The 26,787-nt window shown below is 44.3% G+C and overlaps 1 protein-coding gene across 7 annotated transcripts in view; it reads left to right on the top strand.

Annotated features, from left to right (window-relative positions):
• macrod2 (mono-ADP ribosylhydrolase 2) overlaps positions 1–26,787 on the top strand; it is a 497,711-nt gene that overhangs the window by 315,151 nt on the left and 155,773 nt on the right. For all 7 annotated transcript variants that reach the window (XR_006023267.1, XR_006023266.1, XM_042065451.1 and 4 more), the window contains exon 6: positions 17,633–17,754. Coding sequence is in view for 5 of the 7 variants with exons in the window: in XM_042065451.1 (XP_041921385.1) it covers positions 17,633–17,754 (122 nt within the window). In the remaining 2 variants the exon portion in view is untranslated. The remainder of the gene's footprint in view (positions 1–17,632; positions 17,755–26,787) is intronic.

The following is a 26,787-nucleotide window of genomic DNA, read 5'->3' as shown; positions in this document are numbered from 1 at the left end:
TGGGAGAGGGGGCATCTGCAGTGTCTATGTGTGTGTGTTTGTTTCCGGTGGCTGGCCCTGAGCACTGTGTGTCTGTCTGTCTGTCTGTGTGTTTGTTTGTTTGTTTGTGTGTGTGTGTGTGTGTGTGTGTGTATGTGTTTGTTTCCTATGGCTGGCCCTGAGCGCTGTGTGCGTGCGTGCGTGCGCGTGTGTGTGCGTGTGTGCGTGTGTGTGTGTTTGTGTGTGTATGTGGAGGCACAGACACGCAACCGTTTGCCTCCAGTGCCATCCTCCCTCTCTCTCGACAGGAGGGGTTGAGGATGCGGGGTCTGTGTGTTAAATATCAGTGGGTCGCTCGGCTGATAATGCAGAATTCCATTATCGCTCAGCCATAAAGGGAATTCTAAAAGAGCCCCCCCCCCCCCCCCCCCGTCCCACCCCACCTTCTGTGCTCTACGCCTCTGTTGCCTCTCCCATCCTCCCCGCTCAAAAACGCTGACAACTAATTATGATGGCCCCCTCGAGATGCTGCTATTTTCTCCCTGTGCTGCTTTACAGCAGCCACACATGGCCCCAGTACTTATTTACTTCCCCACTTCCAGGACTTTTTAATCGGGGATAAGCTAAGAAGACACGCAAGGTGCACCATTATAGGCAGGTGAAAGCAGAAGTGTCATCCATACTTGCCATTCTTCCTCCTACACTGTATTTGCATGTCGCCTCCTTACCATACAGACCTAGGTTCTTACTGATGTCAGATCACTGAGTAGGCATTTGGAGGAAGCATCCAGATCAGCTAGGGACAGTTTCACATTAGATCAGCTATTCGTACAAGGAATGTTCCAAGACCCGTTAACAATAGCAAATGGCTTATTTTTCCTGACTGTGTCTCCCCGATGCCTGGTTCGCTAGCCTGCTGTGATGTGCTCGCCTGACAGCCTGACGGAAGGGAAAGATATGTGGAGAGAAAAGGAGGAGAGGAGATGCACAGCGCGTCTGAATTCCTCTCGGACTGTGGTGTAATGCCAAGCGGGGTGATTTTTACAAGTTGCTGAAGACTTTGAAGCGCTGCGTTTGTGATCGTCACGAGGCGGAATTGTGTTTCTGGTGTCACGGTGATTGACTGCCGATAACACACCATCATGTTCTGAGGAACAGCGGCAATCTATTTTAATGTACAAAGACGTGGATTCAGACACCCTGTCAGGCCTGTTGCACGCAGCTTTATTTCATCCATCAGCTTGATTCCTCTCCACCTTCTCCACTTCCTGTCTGTGTTGTGCACCACAATCATTTCTGGTTTTGTTTGTTCACATGCTCAGTGTGCTCTGGCTACCTCGTCCCGTCGAGTACTACCTTGTTACCACTGACACCATGGCGCCAAATAGTCGAATAGTGGAGTATATATATATATATATATATATATATATATATATATATATATATATATAATGGATGCTTATGGTTCTAAGCAGATGCTTTTGTCCAAAGTGACATACAATGGCATCAATAAACATTGCATTAACATTGAAATTAACAGTTTAAAGTGAAGTCATATAGCCTATATAAATAAAAAATGTACCATAAACATATACAAACCACAACTCTGGAAGAATTAATTACTCTAATGTAACGTAACATGGACTGCGCAGGGGAGCTTAAGGATGTCTTCACAGACATCTTTAACACTTCCCTGAAGCAAGCCATCGTCCCATCATGTTTCAAAGCTGCCACCATCATACCTGTGCCGAAGAAAACTGCCCCATCCTGCTTCAATGACTACCGCCCTGTGGCACTGACACCCATCATCATGAAGTGCTTTGAGCGGCTTGTCATGTCACATATCAAATCCATTCTCCCCCCCACCCTGGACCCCTTCCAGTTTGCATACCGAGCCAAGCGGTCTACAGAGGATGCAATCTGCTCTGCCCTCCACCCAGCCCTCACCCACCTGGAAAAAAGAGACTCATATGTGAGATTGCTGTTTATAGACTTCAGTTCTGCATTCAACACCATAATACCACAACAACTCATCTGCAAACTTGACAAACTGGGACTCAGTACCTACCTCTGCAACTGGCTACTGGACTTCCTCTGTCAGAGGCCTCAAGTAGTACGGGTTGGCAACAATACCTCAAGCAGCATCACACTGAGCACAGGGGCCCCCCAAGGCTGCGTGCTCAGTCCGCTGCTCTTCACCCTGCTGACGCATGACTGCACTGCAACCTACAGCAACAATCACATAGTGAAATTTGCTGACGACACAACTCTGGTGGGTCTCATCACCAAGGGCGACGAGACTCAATACAGGTTGGAGGTCGACCATCTGACCACGTGGTGCAGGGACAACAACCTCCTGCTGAACGTCAGCAAGACCAAAGAGATTGTTGTTGACTTCCGGAGAGGTCACACCCAACACCTGCCACTGACCATCGACGGTGCTGTGGTGGAGAGAGCGAGCAGCACCAAATTCCTGGGGGTGCACATCAGCGAAGACCTCTCCTGGACCACCAACACTGCATCACTGGCAAAGAGAGCTCAGCGCCGCCTGTACTTCCTGCGGAAACTCAGGCGAGCAAGTGCTCCACCAGCCATCATGACCACATTCTACCGAGGCACCATTGAGAGCATCCTCTCCAGCTGTATCGCTGTGTGGGGCGGAAGCTGCACTGAATACAACAGGAAAGCCCTGCAGCGCATAGTGAACACAGCTGGAAGGATTATTGGTGCTTCACTCCCCTCCCTGAAGGACATTTACACCACCCACCTCACCCGCAAGGCGACCAAAATTGTGAGTGATGCAAGTCACCCCGCTCACAATCTGTTCGATCTACTGCCCTCTGGGAAGAGGTACAGAAGCCTGCGCTCCCGCACTACCAGACTCACCAACAGCTTCATACACCAAGCTGTAAGGATGCTGAACTCTCTCCCTCCTCTCCCCCCTCCACCCTCAGCTACATAACATCCTGGACATTGGACCCACAATGGCCGCGTGCACTACTCCACTTGCACACTTGCACACTTGTACACTTTACAACTTGTTGTTGTTGTCCTGAAAACACAACACTTCTGCTGCTCTTACATAACTTGCACCACTATGTCACTTTCTTTCTTACTTAGGTCAAACAGAACTACCCAAGCCTTTTATTGGCCTGACTTTGCACTAGTATTTTATTGACTGTCTATGCACAATTTCAACCAAATTTCGCTGCTCTTATTTTTTTCATTATTATATGTGCCCTCTTATTTACTTACTTTTTTGTTTACTTGAATGTTATGTTTGTCTGTGGACTTAAATTGGTAAAATATGTCTTGTCTTCACCGTGGGATAGTGAGAAACGTAATTTCGATCTCTTTGTATGTCTGGAACATGTGAAGAACGCGTTTTCAGACGTTTTTTTGAAGATTTCAAAGCTATCAGTAGAACGAAGAGCAGTAGGTAAATCATTCCAGGGATCACAGAAGAAACACACTTTGATTGTGACCTCTTAGTGTTGATAGAAGGACGATACAGCACACGAGCTCGATCGGAAAATGGCTAGGTACAGGTCCAGTATATGTCCTTTAGACCAGAGTTAGGGATTTTATTTAATTCCTCCTGCAATAGGAAGTCAGCGAAGAGTAACTAACAGAGTAAGTTAATACAGTATATTAACTAATATATTACAGTCATTAGTTAATATTTAGATTGCCTATCAAATCCCTGGTTGGCCAATGATGTGACGGGTTTCATCATAGCATCATTTTTTTTAAATATCGATATGTAAAAGAGATGGTCCCTCAACACTTTTGAGGGGCATCATACACGCTGGCAGCTCTGAGTGATGGGATCAGAGCACCGTGAGGCCCTTGTTGGTCTGTTGTATCTCGCTCTCATCACTGAGAAGGGAGTTTGAAGTCTGGAAGGCCTTCAGGGCAGTTGGATTTTGTGTGTGTGTGTGTGTATGCGTGTGTGTGTGTGTGTGAGGCAACCCCCCTGTCTGAGCTCAGGCCTTGGCTTTGGATTGCATCACAAACAGATCATCCAGTGGTGCATGTAGACATTATATGATGCACAACTATGTAACCCATGCCATGTGGACGTTTATATGACGCACAGCTCTCCATGCAGAACATCTGTAATGCACAGAATATTGTATGCCAGCCATATTTGGCAATTTCAAAATCCTTAACCTGATGACAGAGGTGCTAAAAAAGTATTCCCCTGTGTCAATGTCATGTTTTATTTATATTCTTTGCAGATGTTTTATAAGTCACCTCATGTATTTATACTTAATGCAACATTTGACCCATTTCACAGACCATTCGCTCTGTGGTTATGATCCAAGGACCTTGTATTGAAAGCATAAGAATCGTTGTCATAAGCGAAGGCCAGAGTACGAGTCATATTGCAAATAGAAGTCGTTACTCACCGTCACATATTTACTGTGGCCATGTTGGCTTTAAGACTCAGGTTTGATCGCTCCCTCTCCAGTAGAGTACAGTGCTGTAACAGCCTTGCACTTCTCAGGAGGAGACGATAGGAAGGATGGAGCTGTTCATGCAGGTGTTGTGGTGGAGCAGCGGCACTCTTGCCGTCTGGCGATAGGTCGGCCTGGGTTTTGCCGTCTGACGATAGGTCGGCCTAGGTTGGGTTTTGCCGTCTGACGATAGGTCGGCCTGGGTTTTGCGGTCAAACGATAGGGCAGCCTGGGTTGGATTCTTGAATTCTGTTGCGATTCTGTGACGCTTTGGATAAAGGCGTCTGCTAAGTATCAGTCACCTAAAATGGAAAAGGCTGTAGACAGTCAGGAAAGAAATGTGATGCAGGTCCTGTGTTGGTCTCCTTTACTTCTCATCAGCCCCTGCTAATCACTCCCCCTGAATGCCATCTGAAAATGTGGGGAGATGGGAGTGGGGAAAGCTGAGGACCTATGAGAGTTTAATGACCACATATCACACACACCCACACAGCAATGAGCAAGACGCTTTCACACTTACAGTCACAGTAGTATGTCGTGTTTCAAATCCTCTTCTAGTACTTTCGGATCTGAACAATCCCTGCAATCAATCTCCTCCTGGCTACAGGTTTGGCATGAGGGATGTTTGGAGATGTTGAGATTGATGCATTGATGCCTTTGGAGGGTCACATATGAAGGACCTAGGCTCTTTTGTTTGGGTGTGTGTTTTTTTTTTTTTTTTTAAACGAGTGAGTGAATGAATGAATGAGTGAGTGAGTGTTTAAGCGTAGTGGCTTTGATTGCTGCATAGAGTGATTGTGATTTATTGGGAAGCCCTGGAGAGTTGCATTTAGATGAGTAAATGTGGCTATGATTTTTAAAAACACTTACACGTTGATTGCCTTTGAAGAGTATGGTAATGGAAGCTTTTAAGATCATCTCTAACATGGAGGCTGTTTTTTTCATGATTTTTTTTTTTTTTTTCATTTTATTACAATGAGCCTTGTATCTGGTGATGGGGTGTTTGCCCTAGTTAAATATGTAAAAATAACAGATGCGATCAAGCAACCACAGTTTTTTTGTTGTTTGTTGTTGTTGTTTTAAGAATTATTCTGAGTATAACTTTCTCTTCATATAGGCTTTCATTGTAAGGGTGATTGCTTTGCTTTGTAGAAAATTATTCATTCTCCATTGTACAGTATATATAATACCATGGAGGTATGTCTGGATTTAAACGTATATACCATGTAGGTATGTCAGGATTTTAGACATATGGTGGAGCCATGTCATATGGATGCAAGGAGAAACCACAGAGGAGAAGACCAGTGTGTCTCACAGACACGTGGCCATATTAAGGAGCAGTTAAGGACTGTTGCTTTGACCTTGTCTTAAATCCTCAGTGGGTTTGCCTTCAGGTTATTGGGTTTCACCTGTCCTTAAGTCTTGAGAGGTTCATGACCACTGGCCTCTCCGATGGATGAAAGATTAGCCCTGTCATATTGGCCGTTATTGGATGGTGTCATCTTCCTTGCCATGAATCAGAAGATTTGCCATTACTGTTCGAGGGAGGGGGAAAAAGAAGAAAAATAGCTTCTCCAGGAGTTTTCCAATGACCTCAGGTCAAAGAAGATTTAACAGAAGAGAATTAGTCTACCGTAGCAAGGCTAGAAGCTTTCAGTGAACAAAGACATAGTCTAATTTTGCTGAAATGCATACCCTACTGGTTTCTTGTAAAAGTAATGTGCGAACAATCTAGTCAGCAAGTTTGCATTTTTTTTCTCTGTTAACCCATCAAGGATGGTGATGGCTGACTTCACCTCATAGCTTACATTGAAATTCAATTCTGTCCAAGTTCCTTAATGGACTGTGAGTCATTATGTGCTTTGTTGATCTTTAAGTGCAAAGATAATTGCAATAGGCAGTGTGAAAGCTGCATGATTATTGTCAGCCGGCTCCCATGAATTTTAATAGATCTAATTGTACTACCCCAATTCATCATCCAAGCCTCACATCCTTTCAATATTGTCAGTGTTTTATATGTACTTCAGAGCGGAAGGAGAGATGATTACACGCCAGCTGTGATGGACTTTACCTGAGGACTAGCTCCTCTTTAAGCACCAGAGAAAATTGTAAGGAAAAACAAAAAAAAAGGAAAGAAAAGCACCAGACGGCTAGTTCTGTATAGTCCTTAGCTGTATTTGGTTCAGCAGATGAACATGCAGTAAAACAGTCGGAGTGGCCAAATTTATGTTGGGGAAGAGCAGTCGGAAAGCCGAGTGCATAATGGACCAGTACTGCAGACGTGGACGTTGGCCAGAACTGGAGTGAATGTACTGTTGGTGGAGATTTACATTTAAAATGTGATTTAGTTGTGAATTAGGCGTAATCCTTGTCTGGGAAGACGGCCCATCTGAGTTTAGCTTTCTTCGTCTGGCCGCGTCGGAGCCACATTCTGGGTTAATGCACTGAGGTTAATGCAGAAGATAGTCACATTTTTGTTTTTATATTTATCCCCGTCTTGTTTTGTTTTTTTAATGCAGAAGATAGTCACATTTTTGTTTTCACATTTTTGTTTTTATCCCCGTCTTCAACTGAATTACTTCCTCTAATGATCGTTAGGCCTCCTCCTCACTTGGTGATGCCCTCTTTTATTCATCCTTCTCGAGAGTTGGAACTCCCCATACAGTACACTCTGACAGTCTTTTTGAACCATAAGTCGTTTGCTTTTCTGTCTTCCTACCCCTTGATAAATGAGACACACTGTAATGTTTTCCTACTAGTGATCCTGAGCCTCCAACTGGCCCTGCCTCACCCACTGTGTCTGTCTCTCACTTTGGCCTGTACAGTATGTCTGTCTGTTGTATCTGAGCAAGTAGGAGGTCTCTTATGGTCTGGCACTGCCTAGAATGTCATCCCAGAGAGACTGCTCAAGACCGAGTGTAGTGACTTGTTTCATCGGTGTGAGGAGAGAAGGCCAAGAGCCAGAGACTGTTAGGGGTATCAGGAATAGATAATAGTTTTATATTACATTCGGATTACGTCTAAAGTTATTGCCTTGTAAAGGTCCTACAGATGGATAGATATTAACTGGGCGGTCAGATGAAACTAATAAAAGAGTCCAACTTTGATTTCAAACTTTTTGTTTTAAACTTTTGTTCTTTTACAGTATGTCTTGTTCCTTATGCAGCATATCCCGGTTTGACTTTTTGGTCTCTTAAAAAAGTGAGTGAGGGCGGGGGCTTATTAAAATGTTATGTTGCAATTTACAGGAAACATTCAAGGCTGCCAAAGTATGATTCAGAAATAGCAATTATCCCCTAAATAATTTGTATTTTTGCCAAGCTAAGTCAGACTGCTTTTAAAAAAGGAAGAGACAGTGCAGCAGCAGCTGCGGTGTTGGCTGCTTTGAAGTGACTCCCCCCAGTGCGGAGGGCTTCTCTCCCCCGGCCTGTCGGAGATGTTCCCAAGCAGGCTGCCGAGGCAGCGTTTGAAGGTGACGTTTGATGTCCCTCCCAATCAATCCCGCGTCAGTGGCGGGAGCTACAGCTGGCACACCTGCCTGCCCGAGACTCGACGCGATGCGCGACGAGGCTCAACTCGGCTTCAGCTCCGCCCGGTAGCTGCCTCAAAGCCGTATGGTAATGAAGAGATCCCTGGTGCTCGTCTGTTATGGCAGCAAGCACCTGGGTGACAGGGATGGGGGTGGAGTAGGAGTAGGGATAGGTCTCGTGCATACGCAAGCCTCAGAGTATCCCTCAGCATGACTAGACCTGTGTTTGGGTGATGTGTCATAACACTTCATGTTTCCTGGATGCTCCGTCTCACCTACCCAATGCAGTGTCACAATGCTTTATCATTGTATTGTACGTTATTATTGTTTGCCACAATACAATTTTAAACTGTAAACAAAATAACAGGAAGAGCTTACTGCTAGACTCGCAATGGTGTCAAAGTGGGGATACGTTACATGTGCTGAATGACGTGTTAGCTGCTATGCTTGTATAGCACAAACTACTTGTCATGCAATGCAAGGTCACGAGTTTGTTTCCTGGGGGGAGAACACACACATACCGGTACCCACACTCTAACAAATCCCTGTACTGCAAGCTGCATTGGATAAAAGCATTTAATAAATTAATAATGTTAAAGTGTTAATAAAAACACAATGAAAAAGAAAGCATGCTTATTAAACGTGTGAAAGGGACTTGTTGTTGTGACATTATTATGACCGCCGCTAGCGAAGCGACGATACCCGGGACACCGAACCACCAGGGCACATGACATTTGGTGGGTATGTAGCCCCACCAGACTTTTACGGAAAAAATTTGTTTGGTCCCCGGGGGCCACTCCCCCCCCCCCCCCCCCCCCCCCCCTGCGCTGGGCCCCCCGAAACCCAAAAAATGCAGTTTTTCCGTTTTTCCTACATAACTACAGTACCTGAACCGTGGCACCGAGGATGAAGAAATTTTTATGGTATGTTGGTCTCAAGGGCCCACATCAACCTAGCCCATAATCAGTCATTTGTGATTTGCACCCCACCGGTAAAAAATGAAAATGCAATATCATTCTGCTTTAATCGCCCCTCTCTTCAGTTAAGATGTTCAGAACTGCACCAATTTTTTTGTGTATGATTAACCTGACATTCTCTGGGGGTATGCCAAGTTTCGTAGAATTTCATTCATGGGGGGGGTCTAAAAAATTAAGTTATGTGTACATTTAGTAACTGTACACTCATTGGCCTGTAGATGGTGGTGCACACATATACACATGCACACACACAGGCACCCACATACTATCGGTATCAGAACGGCCGATACATAATTACAAATTCAGTAGGATTAAAAGAAAGCCAAAATAAATATTCATCATCATCATCATGGTTGCATTTCCAGTATTGGCGATAAGTAGTCGTTTGTCCACTAGATGGCGCATCGTTGCAGTGAGACGTAATTTTGTTGGAAGTTAAAAGTGGGTTGGAAAAACAATAAACGCTTCCTACAAGGACTGTAGTTTACTGCAGAGAACGTCTAATAAGGATAGGACGATGTTCACATGAAATGTAATTCCCATTTCTTCTTGAAGCCGAAATAAATCTGAGGATGTTTATTGGACATGCTTGGTTTTTACTGCAGGTATGTTAATCTTATAATATCAATAAGGACCTAGGTAATGTTACCGTTAGTGTTGGTTGAGTGATGGAGGCCAATTTGATTGATTGCATTTGTAGAAAACTATAAATGCGGTTATACCAAGCAAATTGATAGCAGCACTGTAATTGTATCTTTCGACTGTCATTTGTTGCACATGCCACAAAAATCATTCTGTGCAATGGAAGATTTACCAACGTTACACCGGTCTGATACAGTTTTTGCCTATAGGCTACATGCGTGAGACTGAGACTCCTGTTTATTTGTTTTAAGTGCGTGCAGGGTGTGAGAGGGGAATCGATGTGCTTTGATTCCAGCTTGGTAGTTGTAGTCTGTGAAATTAAAAAGCACGTGTGTGTGAAGTATCCAAACAATGACACCTTCATTTCATTATGGCTGCTTTAGCAACACACCTTAAGCTACTGTGTAGTGGGTCCCATTTAGAGGTGGCTACTTCATTCGCGCTTTCCTTGACTCATGGAGCTGCGTGAATTTTATTACAACTTTTCGCCACGATATGGCTATTTAAGTCCGCTTGATACTGTAAGGCGTAAGCCATTGGTTTCCAAAGGAGATTTTATTTGTGTCGCCAGCATAGCCTATTGACAATTTATGTTGTAAATAGGCCTACCTGTAGCTTAGGGAAGCTAACAGCTTTCTATTAGGATCTAGTTTGTTAGTTACCGTTTTGTCATAACTCCCTGATGCATTTTTGCATTTAGAATAGCCAGAGCGTGGATATCTCAATCGGAAAATTAAACAATATCGGGTGCCTATGGACTAGGCTGGGTGAATCTTAAAAGATTGAGCTTGGTCTGGTGAAAGCCAGACAAGCCATGGACCTCAGTTACACAATGGAAGGGAACATGAATCAGCCTATATTTGCACGAACAATAACGGACAACAGCTCTTCAGCTTTGGCCCGTTAAAATGTGTATGAACAGTCTAGCGACGCATTTCATCAAGGCCCATTTGGACATGTCAGTTATTTGCACCACTGGTTAGATGTAAAACAGCATTTCGTTTCAGACTACTGTTACTTAATTTGTGCATTGACAATAAAGTATCACATGAACTAAAGATGACTAAAATCTTATGTAGAAGAAGAAACATTCACAAAAAATCCATCCATCCAAAAATTACCTTTGTTTTTAATAGCTGTTGAAAACGGCATGGAATTGATAGAGATGTTTTTGTTTATAAATAAATAAATAAATAACAATATGCTGATACCTTTTGCTTTTCCCAAATACAATGTAGCCTACAGTCCAGTTGCAATGGATGAACTGTGATGAACTGCCCTACTTGTGATTGTTTAGAGATTTTAAAGGTTTTATAACAATGCTACATCTTCTTTGGCTATTCAACAATCTATTCACCTTTTCAGCGCCAGTAGGCTACTTTCTGTGCAGCCGCACACACACACTCAGGCATGCCAAACAAGCATACACAAAAGTTTCAAGAGTGGGGGATGGAGTAAAATATGGAGACAAATTGAAGTGTGATTTATTTTCGCGGAACGGATGTACAGGACTGAGCGGTGGTCATATTTTGTACCGCTATGCGGTACATCTAGTTATATTTTGCCATTCAAGTCGTGTTGGGAGAGCTGTGGATGCAACTTAAAATTGTTTATTCAGGTTAACAAATGAATTGTCGTTTAAACAAAATATGCACTTTTTCTTCATTTATTCTGGCATATTCGTTAGCAACCAATTTCATATTTACAAAGGATAATAGCTCAGTATTATTTAAATAGATTATGGAGGGTTTCTGAATACTGATTCCGTCTAAGACTGCTTTAAATGTCCTTCCATCACTGAGAGATTGTAGCTTACTGTAGGGATACCCACCTGTGAAGCCAGGTTCTGGGATGCAACTACGATTGGTTCTGTGTGACATACTTTATGTACGTACAGTATGCTTGGCATTAATTGTGGACTGTGTTTTTCTTTTTTTAAAGCCTAGAAAAGAGAACTCCTTTTGTGTGCCCTCTGCCGTGTGGTACTGTACTGTGTATCCATTTAAAAAATAAAAATAAAACTTCCCAACAGTGCTAAAAATCATTCAACTCCTCTTCTGATCATTGTAAATGAGTCTAAGCACAGTGCAGTTAAGAAAAAAGAGAGAGAGAGAGACATCGCTTGCAAGAAGCAAGAAGCTTCCGATGGAGGGAAGGGGGGGTTACAAAAAGGTGGTTGTAATCAAGAGTGAGTCTATGTAACCTCTCGGTTACGTAAGTGCTCTCGACTCCCTCTCAGACTGAGATGATTGTGTGCATTACTGTGGCTGATTGAGCCATGATGCCACACCAGCAATCCCCCCTCCCTCCCCTCCTCTTCATCCCCCACATTATTACGTAGCCCCCTTCACCTCCATTAGAAGCCATCCTTCCCCAAAAAAGGGACATGCTTTGCTACTCGCACTCCAGATGTAACGAGATGTCATAAAGCACTCTTGTCAGTGCACCGTATAGTATTTTTAGCCAAGCAGACACACAGTATTTTTTTTGTGTGTGTGTAAACCTGTGACAGTTATTTGGTGCTGATTCGGTCTCACGTTGTGTTTGTCAGTGTATCTGTTCAGTGTGAAGTTGATTTATTTAATCATTTTGTGAAACTTTTGTGCAGAATTATATGCAAATGAAATGCCTCAATCCAAAACATGTACACGCACCCAGAGAGGAGCCCCTGTCCCTTTTACACAAAACACATTATGAGCAAACAGGGGTTCATTTGCATGATTAAACCCAAGCAAGTGTTCCACACATTTGTAACAATACAAACACCTTTTTTTTCTAATGCAGACCGCACCATTCTTAGAAATCACAATAGTATCTTAATTTTTAGGGCAGCCATTTGTATTGTCAGATCTGTTGGGAAAGAAATGTAATGCAGGCAGGGGAAAATGGAATATATTTCTTTCCGAGGCGTACACATTTTGGCATTCTCTTCGTCTTCCATGCTAGATCATCCATATTTAACGACTCCGCTGAGATTGCAACACATGCCTGACAGGTTTCCTTGGGAAGGAACCCATAAGCATCCCAATGGGAAAAAAACATATCTACAAACAAGCTGAGCAAGTTCTGCTATCACAGCACGCTTCACTGGAAATAATGTCTCGCCAGTGGCCTGTTTGAGTTAGGAGTGGAGGCAGAGGATGAATCGATTCCCGCACGCTACCATTTAGTGCCTGGCTGACTCATGTGTCGATGGCCGCTGCAAAACTGGTTAGTTTGGCTACTGTACATCATTAGGATGTGACTTATGTGACCCCTGGCACTCTGTTTTTCCCATGCATGCAAAACCGCTGTATATTAGTCAGTAAGACTTGGGAGAACTAATCGCCAGGAACCTCATCAGCACTGGCAGTGATGGCCAACACGTGTGCGACCTCGGGGCGTTGTGTGCGCGTGTGTGTGCGCGTGTGTGTGTGCGCGCGTGTGTGCGCGCGTGTGTGTGTGTGTGTGTGTGTGCTGGAGCGAAGCCCGAACCTGAGTCGAGTCCCATGCCTGCCCCTACTGTGACCCCATGGCGCTGGAGACAGAGACTGATGCTCACATGTGCACAACAGCCACGCCTGCGGCTGCGTGCGCGATCGATCCGTCTGCGTGGTTGATAACTTCGCTTCCAGACAGTAAGCCATTTAGGTCGGCTCCAGCTGTTTACAGGATAGAGTTTACCGCTCGCTGTCATTACGGTGTCCCTTAGACTTGACCCTGACGAGACCACCCCTCTCAGTGGGGCAGTGCTGGACTCTTGTGTGTCTATGATTCACTTGACCATTAACAGGCCAACCCTCTGAGAGCCAAACGGAAGTGGGGGAGAGAGAGAGAGAGAGAGAGAGTGTGTGTGTGTGTGTGTGTGTGTGTGTGTGTGTGTGTGTGTGTGTGTGTGTGTGTGTGTGTGTGTGTGTGTGTGTGTGTGCGTGTGTGTGTGGGGCGAGGGGAGGTTGTGGAGGTGACTTTGGCAAGCCCAAAACGGAGAGCAGACTGTGACCGTCGGTAATTACACTACATCATGCTCCTGAAATGGTCAATAGTTACCGCCTAATTAACATAATTTAATATCGCTACCCAGGCGTAATGCAAGCAGCGGCAATTACGTGCCAAATGATGAAGGATCTTAAACGACATTGCATTTAAAAAGTTAACCCTGAGATTGAAAGGGCAGGCTAAACGCTATGAGCATGAGTGTCCTCCCCACCCACCCAGCACCTCCACCCAGTCCGACCGAGACACCTCTGTGTTTTCACCCCAACCCCACCCTCTCTAAAGTGATGACGCGCCGTCTGTCTGTGCGGCCAGACTCCGCAGACGTCTGCCGCCGCCAGTCATCATTAACCCTGGGGAAAGAACGCGGGCTATCTGGGTGAGCGGTGCGGTTGATCTTGGCTTTGCCGCTGCTGACCCGCACATACTCAGCAGTTGCTAATTGACAGCATATGTACCCAGATCAGCTGGGGGAGATGCCAGACAGATGACTCTTTTCATTGTGTCAGCAACTAGGGGAAAGATATCCTTCAAGCTTTGTAAAAACACGCTAAATGCCTTGCGGCTTAGCGCTGCTAGTTGATTCGTATAGGCCACTTTCACATTCCTTGAAGTTTCTGGTTGGGGGGGATTTGTACAGTAAGTATGCATGAAAATCAATTGAAGGAACGGTAACACTTTACTTGACAGTATCGACATAAGAGTGACATGACACTGTCATGAGTACATGACACTGTCATGACACATGAACCCTAACCCTAATACTAACCTCTAACCCTAACCCTAAACCTGACCCTAACCCTAACCTTAACTTGTTATGACAAAAACCACGTTTATGACTTGTTTATGACACGTTTGTGACAGTGTCATGTCACTCTTATGTCCATATGTCAAGTAAAGTGTAACTGAAGGAACTATCCCTTTCTCCATCAATTCCTCATCAATTTCTGTTTATTCATTTGGATGGGAAATGGTTGTATTTTCGTGAACTGCAAGCTTTTCTCAAAGTCATGTATATACAGTACAGTAGCTAGTACAAATGGTGTCTCCTTTTTTTTGGCTTACAACAGTTGTTTTATCATCATGGATTTGCTGAAAGATTTATGCAATTTTGCTTGGGCGGATTTGCATGTATTTATCCAAGACAGTGTTTTGGCATCATTTATTTACATAACATGAGACTTCTATATTGAGACCTTTTTCCCTAAGTTCTAAAGACTATGTATCCCCTTTCATTTCCAAAGAGCTTTGTGTGCCTCCTCTAGGTTTTGAAGGGCAAGGCATTTTCTCCAGGAAATCTGCATAAGTTTGCCCCAACTTCCTGTTTCTTTTTCAGGACACTGTGCTTCATCCCCATAATAACAATGTAAATAATGCTGAGAGAGTGAGAGAGAGAGAGAGAGACCTGGTTCCAAGTATGGCTACTTCTGATTAGCAAAGCACAGAACTTTTCCTCATAAATCAATACCAGTGGTCCAGTGTGCCACTTTGGGCACATGCTAATTGGCATGTAGCGTCTGTGGCCGCATACCGTCACATTAATAATATATGACAAACAACCAGACTCTGGCCTTATTAGACTCGGATGATCATGCTCAGCTGTCCCAGCACCTTTGGACTGGACCGGGCCACCAAGAGATGATACCTCACCGCGTGTTATCACATTAGTGTTCAACCTCCGCCCAACAGAGAGTGAGAGAATGGGAACACACAGGGCCTGCCTGACTCCCTAATGGCTCAGAGCCATTACTGTCCAAGCCAGCGCAGTGGAGAATGTACAAGTCCTCCCTGTCTGCCTCGTAGGGAAAATTGCTGTGCTAAGCATCATTTGTATTATTGGTGAAGATTACATCTGAACTCCTTGCCTTTACATTGTGATTTGTATGTTGTTTTTTTTTGCTGAATGCACAGCAGAAAATGGTCCTAAGTGCATCAGCAGATTTCCGGGAGATTCCTGTAGAATCAGGTGCACTGGAGTTTGAGGTCAGACATTAGACAATGCCTTACAAGAGCCAGAACATGAATAGTGAAATGCTACAGGAAATAAGACAAGCAATACTTCCCGTTGTCTTTGCAGCCTCCAAGTTTGCTGTAAGAATTTTAAATCTTGAATCTTATGAGTTTAATATTTGAATCTGCATAACTGGTTATTTCATAAAAGAAATTCCAAATTAATGAGTCGTGGCTTATCTATCTTTAATAAGGCATAAAGTGAAATTCATGACTATGAAGCAATAAGGTTATTGAACGAATTATAATGACATGCATATTGCAATATTCATACATCATATTTATGTTTTTCAGAGCAAACGTATCCTTCATCTTTTATTCCAATTGCTTACCTTAGACAACTGTGCAGCTGTGTGTGTGTTTGCGTTTGCTTGTTTGTGTGTGTGTGTGTGTGCTTGTATGCACTGGTGTGCATTCTGAAGTAACAAACTCTATTGTATGCATGTAATTGTGGTTGACCCTGAAATCCATCTTGCCGCTTGTGAACAGAAATGAAATGTGAGGAGAGCACATTAAAAATTGAGTAAGCTTTTATTCAGAAGGGCAACAAGCAGAAATTTCCCTTTCCCCCTTCTCTCTCTCTCTCTCTCTCTCTCTCTCTCTCTCTCTCTCTCTCTCTCTCTCTCTCTCTCTCTCTCTCTCTCTCTCTCAAACCCAATGTTGAGATGACAGGGTGACAGAGAGCAATATATGGGGCATCTCCAGGATGTGTGTGTTGTGTGTGCTTGCATGCATACACGTTAGTATAGTATGCATGCACGTACACACAACACAGTACGCATGTATGTATGTATGTATGTATGTTTGTGTGTATTTATTTACATATATATGTATGTGTGTGTGTGTGTGAGTGTACTGTATATATAGATAGATAGATAGATAGATAGATAGATAGATAGATAGATACTTTATTGATCCCCAGGGGAAATTCAAGGTCTCAGCAGCATACATACAACACAAACACATTCTTTAACAGCAGAAAGAGTAATTAAAGTATATAATATAAAAACACAACTAAGCAGTAAGGACAGTAGAAGATAAAGAACATGCTAAATATACTAAAATACAAATTATACTAACACTTAATACAATATATAAAAATATACTAAAATACAGATTACAAAAATACAAATTGTACTAACTAACACTTAATGTATGTAATGTATGTGTGTGTGTTGTGTCTGTCTGTGTGTGAGAGAGAGAGGGCCCTGACGTGGCTGTTTGGCTGCTGGACGGTCAGACGCGTTGACTGAACCGCCCTGTTTATTATTGTTAAACAGTCTCCTCAGTTGCTGCAACGAGGCCTCAAGGAGCCCGGCAGACAGGCCCTATTATTTCTCTGTCAAATCGCTGCTTACCTTCCTCTTATTTTCCTGTCATCGCAGTCATGATTCAATTAAAGCACAATGCATTCCTCTGTCTGGCCCGCCGACTCCAACCAGGAGAATGGTGATTGACAGACGCATACACACCGCCGTGCTCAAAGAGAGCAAGGCCAAGGAGAGATAGGGACATATTTGAATAGATAGGATAAAGGAGTCGTGTAATTGATTTTCTATCTATTCCGCTATTTCATTAACCGAATAAATGTGCTCTTTCTGGGAAGAGGAGGTTGTTCAAAATGTCCCCCGTCCTCCCATTGTGAAGACGAACTGGATTGTTGTTTGTGTTTCACGGTAATATTTCCTGAGTATGAAAAGAGAAGCCTCACAATCCTCGAAGATTAACTGGTTTCTGGGCTAGCAGTACAGTATCTTAAATCTGCATGGATCCTTTGGAGTGATTTAACAATGTCTTTTTAATGGACACAGAGGACAAACGAAAGCTACAATAGGCTATTCACCCTGTTATACCCCTGCAGTTTCCAAATGCCTTTGCCAGTCTTTCAGTGTACCCCCCCCCCCCCCCCCCCCCTACTCTTTGAGCTGTCTGGAACTGGATATATATTCTTAACAGTTTTTGGCATTATGGTACGACTTGAGTGTGTATTATATATGTGCTGCAGTATAAATGTGTACATTCAGCCGCCTAATAACTCGGGTATGCGCTTTGTTCTCGGACAGATGTGATCCACACTGTGGGCCCCATAGCCAGAGGACACGTGGGCTCTTCCCAGAGAGACGACCTTGAGGCCTGCTACAAAAGCTCTCTGCAGCTGGTCAAGGAGAATGGCTTGCACTCTGTGGTAAGGGCACGTTTTTCTTTCTTTCTTTCTTTCTTTCTTTCTCTCTCTTCGTGTGCTGTTTTGTTCTCCAACCCTGATTCCACCTGGTCCTCAAATGAATCTGAAAACGAAGAATCAGATTCCCACTGGGCAGCAGCTGACAGTCCCCACCATCAGACAAAGAAATATTTTCTATTTTCAGGACAAGGCTTTTAAAAAGTATGGCTATTTATCGTGTTCCAGCTTGGTACTGTCAAGCTGAAAAGTTATTTGTTTTGTTTTGTTTGTTTTGAACACATTTGAAAAGATTCTTGTCAGTTTGATCACTGGTGCTCAGACACAGATGTTCAGAAAGTAGACCGTGGAATGCAGTGGAATGCAAGTATTAACTATAATACAAATCTCGTTTTTGACGGCTATAATCTTCAGCTTTTTATAAACGACACAATATAAACAAACCATCAGAAATGTGTGTGAGTTTGTCGCTGGAGTTGAATCTGCTGAAATATGATTTTATTGTAACAATCAGGGGGAAAGTACACCTTTACTTTCCCCAAACATATTTGAGTTGATGGCTACAGTAGTTGATGATTAGTGTGGAAATGCAGAAGCGGGTGGCGAAGCCGTCATGGTTAGGCCCAGCTGTCATATCTCTTCCATTTCAGGCCGAGGACAGCTCATAATGACTCAAGTTTGTCGGCCAAATAGACTTCGGAGAAAACTTGAGAGAGCCGCCGCTAGCCAGGGCACCGCTGTCATTGAAATGCCCTCATTTGCTAAGAGGCAGATCATTCTGCAAATGTCACCTGTGTCCAGAGCGTTCCTCTCTGTGCCAGCCGGGCTCCTCGGCTCTAGCTGTCGCGCGACTTTCTGACCGTCTCTGGTGCTCAGGGAGCCCTAATGAAGCTGGCTTATGACCAGAGGCTTTGGCCGAGACAGCAGCAGCAGCCAGAGAAGAGAAAGAGAGCCGAGTACTCGGGGCTTTATCCTCTCCTCTCCTCTCCTCTCCACTCCCCTTATCTCTTCTCCTTTCCTCTGCCCTCCTTACCTCTCTGCTCTCCTCTCCTCTCCTCTCTCCTCCTTACCTCTCCTTTCCTCTCCTCTCCTCTCCACTCCCCTCATCTCTTCTCCTCTCCTCTCCTCTCCTTACCTCTCTCCTCCTTACCTCTCCTTTCCTCTCCTCTCGTCTCCTCTCTCCTCCTCTCCTCTCGTCTCCTCTCTCTCATCTGCTCTCCTCTCCTTTCCTGCACTCTCCTTTTCTCTCCTTGTCTCCTCTCCTCTTGTCTCCTCTACTCCTCTTCTCTCCTGTCCTTTCCTCTCCTCTCCTCTCCTCTCCTTCCTCTTGTCTCCTCTACTGTCCTCTGCTTTCTCTCCTCTCCTCTACTCTCCTTTTTTCACCTTGTCCCCTCTCCTCTTGTCTCCTCCTCTGCTCTCTCTCTCCTCTGCTCTCTCTCTCCTCTGCTCTCCTTTCCTCTCCTGTACTCTTCTTTCCTCTCTTGTCTCCTCTCCTCTCCTCTCCTCTACTCTCCTTTATTCTCCTCTTGTCTCCTCTCCTCTCCTCTCCTCTCCTCTTCTCTCCTCTCTTCTCCTCCTCCTCCAGCAGCTGTCCAGCTCCAGCTCTGTCCCAGTGCGCTGCTCACCATCTGCTCCACATGAGTTATGAATCTGCTTTAATCCACAGTGGCTGCGGCCAGGGCGACTCAAATAGACTGAGTTTAGAAACGTGTATCTGTGTGTGTGTGTGTGGGGGGGGGGGTTCCTAGCCCCCATCCTTTACCTGATAGTACAGTGCAAAAGCAGAGGATAGTCAACATATAGGGCTGATGAGGGTGTCACAGGGAGTGTCTGACCAAGCTGACCAGTCCTAAGATGATGCACTGGCTCCCTCATGTGCTGTGAGAACACACACAGGGGGTGCCGGGGTGCGGTTGGTTAGTGGTTGGGGTTTGAACGTGTACGAACCAGAAAAAAATCCCTTCCTGGTTTTAGTAAAAAAAAAACAACCTTAAAAAACTTTTCACAGATCTCTTTCTGGTAACAGAGGGGTTATTAGTGCTTGTGGCCGCGGGGCACGTTCTGAAGGATAACTCCGACTGCCTCGTAGAGGACTTCATTAGGAAGCGGGCGGGTCGGCCGTCGCAGGAAAATGAGCTGGTCCTACCTTCAGGCTCGGCCACCATTTGCTCCAGTCCGCTTTGTTTTTCTTTCTTCATCCTGCGCTCTGCCCGCGGACGTCAGACTTTGTTTCGGACACATTCCACAGATTTATTTAGTTTCCCTTCCTCATTTATTTATTCAATAATTCATGTATTTATGGAAAAACATGGCTCTGTTTTCACTCGGAGCAAGGCCCCAGTTTCTGTAGGAAGTATTTGGACAGCTGCTGCGGATTGAGGTGGCCCTGTGAAAACAGCGGGAGCTCTGTGATTGGTCCGCTGGCCACCTGCAGGACAGGCTGTGGTCTCACATCAGCCCTGGCCCATGTGTACCCCCCCCATCCCATCTACCCTACCTCCAATAAGGTGTGTAGTAGAAGAGAAGTACAAGAGGAGGATCAGTGATAGACTCTTGTGTGTAATAGAGTGGAGCCTCTCCTCTCCTTTTTTCTCCCCTCCTCTCATCTCCTCTCCTTTCCTCCTCTCCCTTCTTCTCTCCCTTCTGTTCCTCTCCTCCTCTCATTTCCTCTCCTCTCTCTCTCCCTGCCTGGTGAGTGTGCAGTGCTGCAAGTCCGAATGGTGGGTCCCAGGCTGCCAGCTTACTGTTAAGCTCATTGGGAGGCAGCGGTAGACGTGGGGTGCGGCGCAGTGTGGAGCAGTGCGGTGCGGAGCGAAGGCTCCCAGCCAGTGAGGCATGCTGGGAAAGTGGGGAAGCTGAGGGTTGCTGCTTCTAGAAACACTAGAGGAACAACTCCCTAATGGGGATTCCAGAGCATTACAAAGGGTTCCGAGTGAAAACAGCACACATGGACGAGAGAGAGAGAGAGAGAGAGAGAGAGAGAGAGAGAGAGAGAGAGAGAGAGAGAGAGAGATCAGGAGAAGGCGAGTACGACAAAAAAAATAAAAATAAACTTGCACATAAAAGATTGAAGCAGGAGGAGCTTGCTGCTTAATCTCTACTCTTGAGAGCCCAAAGCCAGCCCTCAGGCTACGAGAGCCACTGCCACGTGCTGTGATGCACATTAACCGCCAAGCTTAATTCCCCACGATCGCTTCAAAGAGATAGTGACTTGCAAAAAAAAAAAGTTTTTCTCTTTTTTTCCATGAGCAGAGGAAATTCAATGCCTAATGCTCTTTTGAAAAAAAATCGGAAACATTGCTTTTGATAATAACATTGTGTATGGGGGTCTAAGTTTCTGCCCAGCGGTAGGGCAGAAAAACACGCTATATATATATATATTTCATTTTTCTTTATTTATATTATTTTTTCAGGCTGAAATAGTTGCCTTCATTTCCACTAGGATTTACTCCAGCCTCTCTATGGTGGCTTTCCAATTTTGTGAGAGGGGGAATGAGAGAGAATTGATAACGGCTCCTCCACAGCCCCTTAAATAACCATAAATGACAACAGGGGGCCGATGATCACAATGAATTACCTGTGGTCAAGATAAAAAAGGCATCGCATTCGGTTCTTAGTTTTCCCGTTGCCAAAGTATTCTCATGCAGATAGTGATGAATAATGTGGGGCTGGGATGCTGGCGCTGCATGCATTAGTTTAGTCTGTCAGCGCTGGGCTCTGTGGATGGTGTCTGGCTGGGAATCGGTATGAAGGATGGCCGTTGTGTAAAAAATGACGAGCTCCTCGAGCCAAAGAAGCAACACGTTTAACCCCGACGAGTGCAGTGCTGTTCAGTTCAGCATGCTGCGGAGTGTGTGTCTCTCTCTCTCTCGATCTGTGTGTGTGTGTGTGTGTGTGTGTTTGTATGTGTATGTGTCTGTGTGTGTTTGTTGGTGTGTGTCTGTTTGTGTTTGTGTGTGTGTGTCTGTCTAAGTATGTGTGTATGTGTGTGTGTGTGTGTGTGTGAGTGTGTGAGTAAGCGTGTGTGTGTGACCGTGCTCTTTGTCTCTGTCCAGTCTCTGTGTGATTTTGCCTGGCTATATTTAGCAGCCAGTGCCCTGCATGGGTGCTTTTTTGAAAGAGAAAGGATGATAAGATTATATCTCCTCTACTTCTCCATGGAGAGTGAGAGTGTGTGTGAGAGAGAGAAAAAGAGAGAGATGTGTGGTTGAATGTATGTGGCAGCATCCATCAGCACATATGAGTACATTTGTGTGTGTGTGTGCGTGTGTGTATAGGAATGTGTGCGTGCAGGTCTCTGATTGTGTGTGTGTGTGTGTGTGTGTGTGTGTGTGTGTGTGTGTGTGTGTGTGTGTGTGTGTGTGTGTGTGTGTCCACTGAGTAACAGTCACGCGGCTCCACTCGAGCCCAGAGGAGACCCAGACTCTTGCCCTCCTCCTCCTCTTCCTCCTCTTCCTCATCCTCCTCCTCCTCGTCCAGGCCAAGTGAACAATCTGTCACAGCCCCCGAGGCCCAGCGGAGCAGCAAGTGACCGCTGCCCTCTCGCTGAGGACACCGCCACCGCTAACCGTGCTCCGGAACGTCAGCCAGGGGAATTGTGGGAACCGGGGTTTTGGAGAGGGGACACGTTGGCCATGTGCTCGCGAAGCCACAAAAACGTTCTCAGGCGTCCAGAGCTCAAGAGCTCAGAGAGCAGAATGGGGGGGGTATTCACTCACGATGACGTGATGGAAAAATGACCCGCAAAGTTCCCTTTTAAAACACCCTTCATCAGAACTACTACTTGACCAGGTTTTCCTTGCGGAGAGAGGAGTACCGGGGGGAAAACGACGTTGGCAGAAGGGGGCCTGTGACTTGGGCTGGACAGAGTCAGATTTAAAATGGATTGTGGTCATAATGCTCTCTCTGCCCGGTCGATTGGCAAGGAGACCTACTCCGGCAGACTGTCAATATTAGCTCGAGCCGGGACACAATAAATAGTCACATCTCAGTTCCTGTGATGTATGGAGCATGGCTAGACCAGTTTTCTCTCTTTTTTTTTTTAAAGGGCTGGGTACAGTATGTTGGGAAACTCAATACTCTACGCCCCCCCAGCCCATATAAGGCAGAGGAAATGAGCAGAGAGGAGCTCTGTAAGCTGCAGATGACTTCAGATTTGGCCCTAGGGATATGATGAGAAGTAGGGAGTGGAATCCTCTCTGTACATTAAGCTCTGAGACTCTTGGTCTGCAAGTGAGCAGTTTGTAAAGTCTTACTAATGGACACTGTCTGGGAAATAGACTATTTTTCCCCTCCTATCTGAGGTTAGATAGCATATATTAAGTAGTTTTTTGGGTTTAAAAAAAAGCAGAACATTTGCTCTAGTTCTCAAATTCCAATGCAGCTTCGGAGACAGCCTTGTTAGAATCAACCCTGGTTCTCTGGCTTTAGCCCCCCACCACCCCCCCATGAAGACCCAGGCCCCTGAGTCTTCAGTGGCCCCTGTGGGGAAATAAAGGCACCGGGGTCTCCAATTCATGCCAGGCTCATCTAACCCACGCCCCTGAGCAAAATAAGACTGTACAGCTATAGAACAACAACGAGTGGTGCGTGTTGGAAGGACACCACCATCTGGAAGCCATTCCGCTCTCACGGTCGTTTCATCTCGACACTCACAACATGGTCTCCGCTGCTGACCTCTCACAAAGAGAAATAATGATGTTTACTCAAAACATCATTATCATCTTAAAATGTAAATTGATTTATCTTGGTTATTACTCAACATTTGATGTCTTTTATTCAATTACGGGGCCTGGCGTTCGAAGAGAGAATGTGAGGGCTTAAGCAGCCTCTTGAGGGGGGGAAAAAAGTTTTTGGCGAAACAAATGACCACACGACAATGAAAATACTCAGCTTTTGCGGCTACGCCGAGAATCCCAAGTACCTCGGGGCGGCTTTGAACGTTGACTAATGGGCCCATGGGAAAAGTGCAATGGCGTTTTTTAACGCGACCACGATGGACCCGCAGCTTGGCACTTCTCAAAGCGCTTCTGTCATTAGGATATTTTTGGTGAATGTGCAGTGGATTAGAGTTTTGGTTTGCCAGCTGTCCTTCCACGCAGTGACACAGCCAGAGGCTATGTTTAGTAGGCCTCTCTCCCGGCTCCCAGGCAGTCTCTGTAGTGTCTTTCACTAATAACACTAGCTTGTGCTCAGTAGTATGAGGAAAGCCACAAAATGCCAGCTGAAGAAAAAATGCTGAAAGCCAGCTGAATGAACGATGAATAATACTGTATGGTAAGACTGGACACATTTTTATCCTCCATATTTTTTGTTGTGGTATGTGTCCTGGCCTGCTCTTACATGTGGACGTGTTTTAGGAATCAGTGAGAAATGTATCCGTTTATTGCAAATGCTTCCCTGCGTGTTTTGGTGATGTAAATACAGCCCCAACTCAGAGCAGAAAGCCTGGTGATGAGATATGTCTCTAGATAAATGATACATATTTTACTCTACATTTCAGCAGACTCGGTGTGTGTTTACACAAGAAATGGTGGGCAGACAGCCATTTCAGTAACTACTGGTTCTCAGATTGCTCAGGGACGTTCAGGGCTGTAAGACCAGTTCAACTTTTATTTGTGCACATGCAGCCTTTATTCAGTGCATCAAAAGGTGTTCTTAAAATTGTTTCAGGGGTAAAATAGGATGTTTTTTTTATCTTTCAGTTGGACTGAAATAACTAACTAAGGTACTGACTTAAACTCTATATGGAAACCCTGTAATGTATGTTTGAAAAAATGTGTTGTGTATATATAGTATTGTATAAGAAGATAGGTCCCAACCCACACACACCCTCACAGCAGGGTCATATTATCGTGGTAGTATAGAACCTCCTGAAATGGAGTTCAGTAATAATTGCAACACTGTTGCTACTTATGCCACCTACTGCACACCTACTGCATTGGCAATGATTCAATGGTACCTCTTTTATTTATGATAAAAAAATAATAATAATTGGACCTCAATTAATACAGTATAATACAGGAATCATGTTCTTGTTCTTGTATTATAATAGTATTGTGTTATGAGCTGTCATTTAAGTGTCGTCAATTATGAGGTATGGTCATCATGAGTGGGACCCGTTAACTGAGAGCTCTGCATCCCAGTCAGAATTATGTTCTCATTACACACATAATAATAATAATATCCCACTTGTTTAAAAGCACAACAGTTAATCTTCCTAATTGTGTAATACTGAACACATTAGGCATATTTCTGTACTGTATGTCAGAGCTGTGATCGCTGAGCCGGTGCATGCTAACAGCAGATAAATGAATTAGGCATGAGAGGAACGTCATATATGAGATGTGCATTGGTCTGTGCTTTGAGCACATTGCTACATGCAGCACTAATAATTTAGTTTCCACTTAAACGCAGACCCTCCAGGGCTGCTGCTGTCCTTGAAAGGCAATGCAGAAAGCTTGGACGAGAGGATATTAATGACGAAATTTTTAAAAGTCGATTAAAAAAAAAAAAAAAAAACGTGTTGTGAAAGCTGATTATTTATGTACTTAAACACTACGGTATAAACCTTTATGACTCTCCACCTTCGCCACTCTCCAGCTTTGAGAGACGCAATTCCCTTAGTGATTAATTTATGAATTTGCATTTATGTGCTTAACAGATCTTGGGCAAACTTTTTTTTTCTCCCTTTCCTGGGCTCTCTCTTTCTCTTTTTGTTTCCTGTGGCTCATAAATTATTGTCTCAGAGAGTAAGTGGCTTGGAATTCAATTATGGAATGGCACTGAGCAGTATAAAGCTTTTATTGTGCGCACACGTGGCCTGCTTATAAGGCCCGCTAAGCAAACTGAACATTAAACTCTGCCTCTTGTGAGGAGGTTTATGAGACTTCTATTTGAACGGCGCTTTCCCCCTCTGTTTTCCCCCCTCGTAGCTCAGCCACCTGATACGAGCCCCTGCTGTTAAAAGGTGTTTCGTCTCTACAGAGAGAGTGATTGAGAGGAGGACGCAGTGTATTGCATGTGTTGGTTGTTTTATTTTTTTCTGATCGTAGAGTAGAATTTATCTCTTGTTTTTCCATGGAATGGATATGTCTTGTGCCTGCACTTGCACTTACACGTGTTGGCAATACACAGAGATTAATTACTATGTACTAATGTGGTAGGAGCGTATAGTGCAGCAGTCCCTAAGAAGGAATTAACCAAGTTGTGAACAAGTTGTAAAGAAGTAAGGGTAACACTTTACTTGACAGTATTGACATGACGCTGTCATGAACACATGACACATGAACCCTAACCCAAAACCTGACCCTAACCCTAATCCTAACCTCTAACCCCAATCCTAACCCTAAACCTAATCCTAACTAACTTTTCAGTAGCCAGAGCTTGTTCCCCTAACCTAACCCTAACTTGTTATGACAAAAAACAAATATCACTTAATAACAGAAGTGTTATGTCATAAATGTTTATGACTTGTTTATGACACATTCATGACAGTGCCATGTCACTCTTATACCGATACTGTCAAGTAAAGTGTAACCGAAGTAAGCATATAGTACTACAAATAAGTCATAAATATTCCAGTTCATCGTCATTGCTAAGTAGGTGGATGGCTGTAAAGATGAATTATGTTAAAGCTTGTTTAGTTTATATGTGGAAATGGCAGTGGAAGTGTAGTCTTTTCTTGGTATTCTTGGTGATGGGTGTTTTTCCATAAACATGGTGTTGTGTTGAGTTCTGAAAGCTGTGTCTTTCCGTTTCTTATATATATATATATATATATATATATATATATATATATATATATATATATATATATATATTGTTTACCATACCTAATATCAAAGTGCTCACATGCAGTATCACAATCATAGATGGACACATGGAAGTGAAGACATGGAAGTGTGTTCATCAAACACTCATGCTCATCAAAGCATGTTCTTGATGGAGTCTTTGCTCTCTTTATAGAATGTTTCTTCTCACCAACACCACCGCCGCCATGGTAACCACTGTACTCCACGGTAACAAGTGGAGCTGTGT

This window comes from Alosa sapidissima, chromosome 16 (assembly GCF_018492685.1).
Source record: "Alosa sapidissima isolate fAloSap1 chromosome 16, fAloSap1.pri, whole genome shotgun sequence".
NCBI lineage: Eukaryota > Metazoa > Chordata > Actinopteri > Clupeiformes > Clupeidae > Alosa > Alosa sapidissima.
This window is presented reverse-complemented; position numbering and strand designations above follow the sequence as displayed.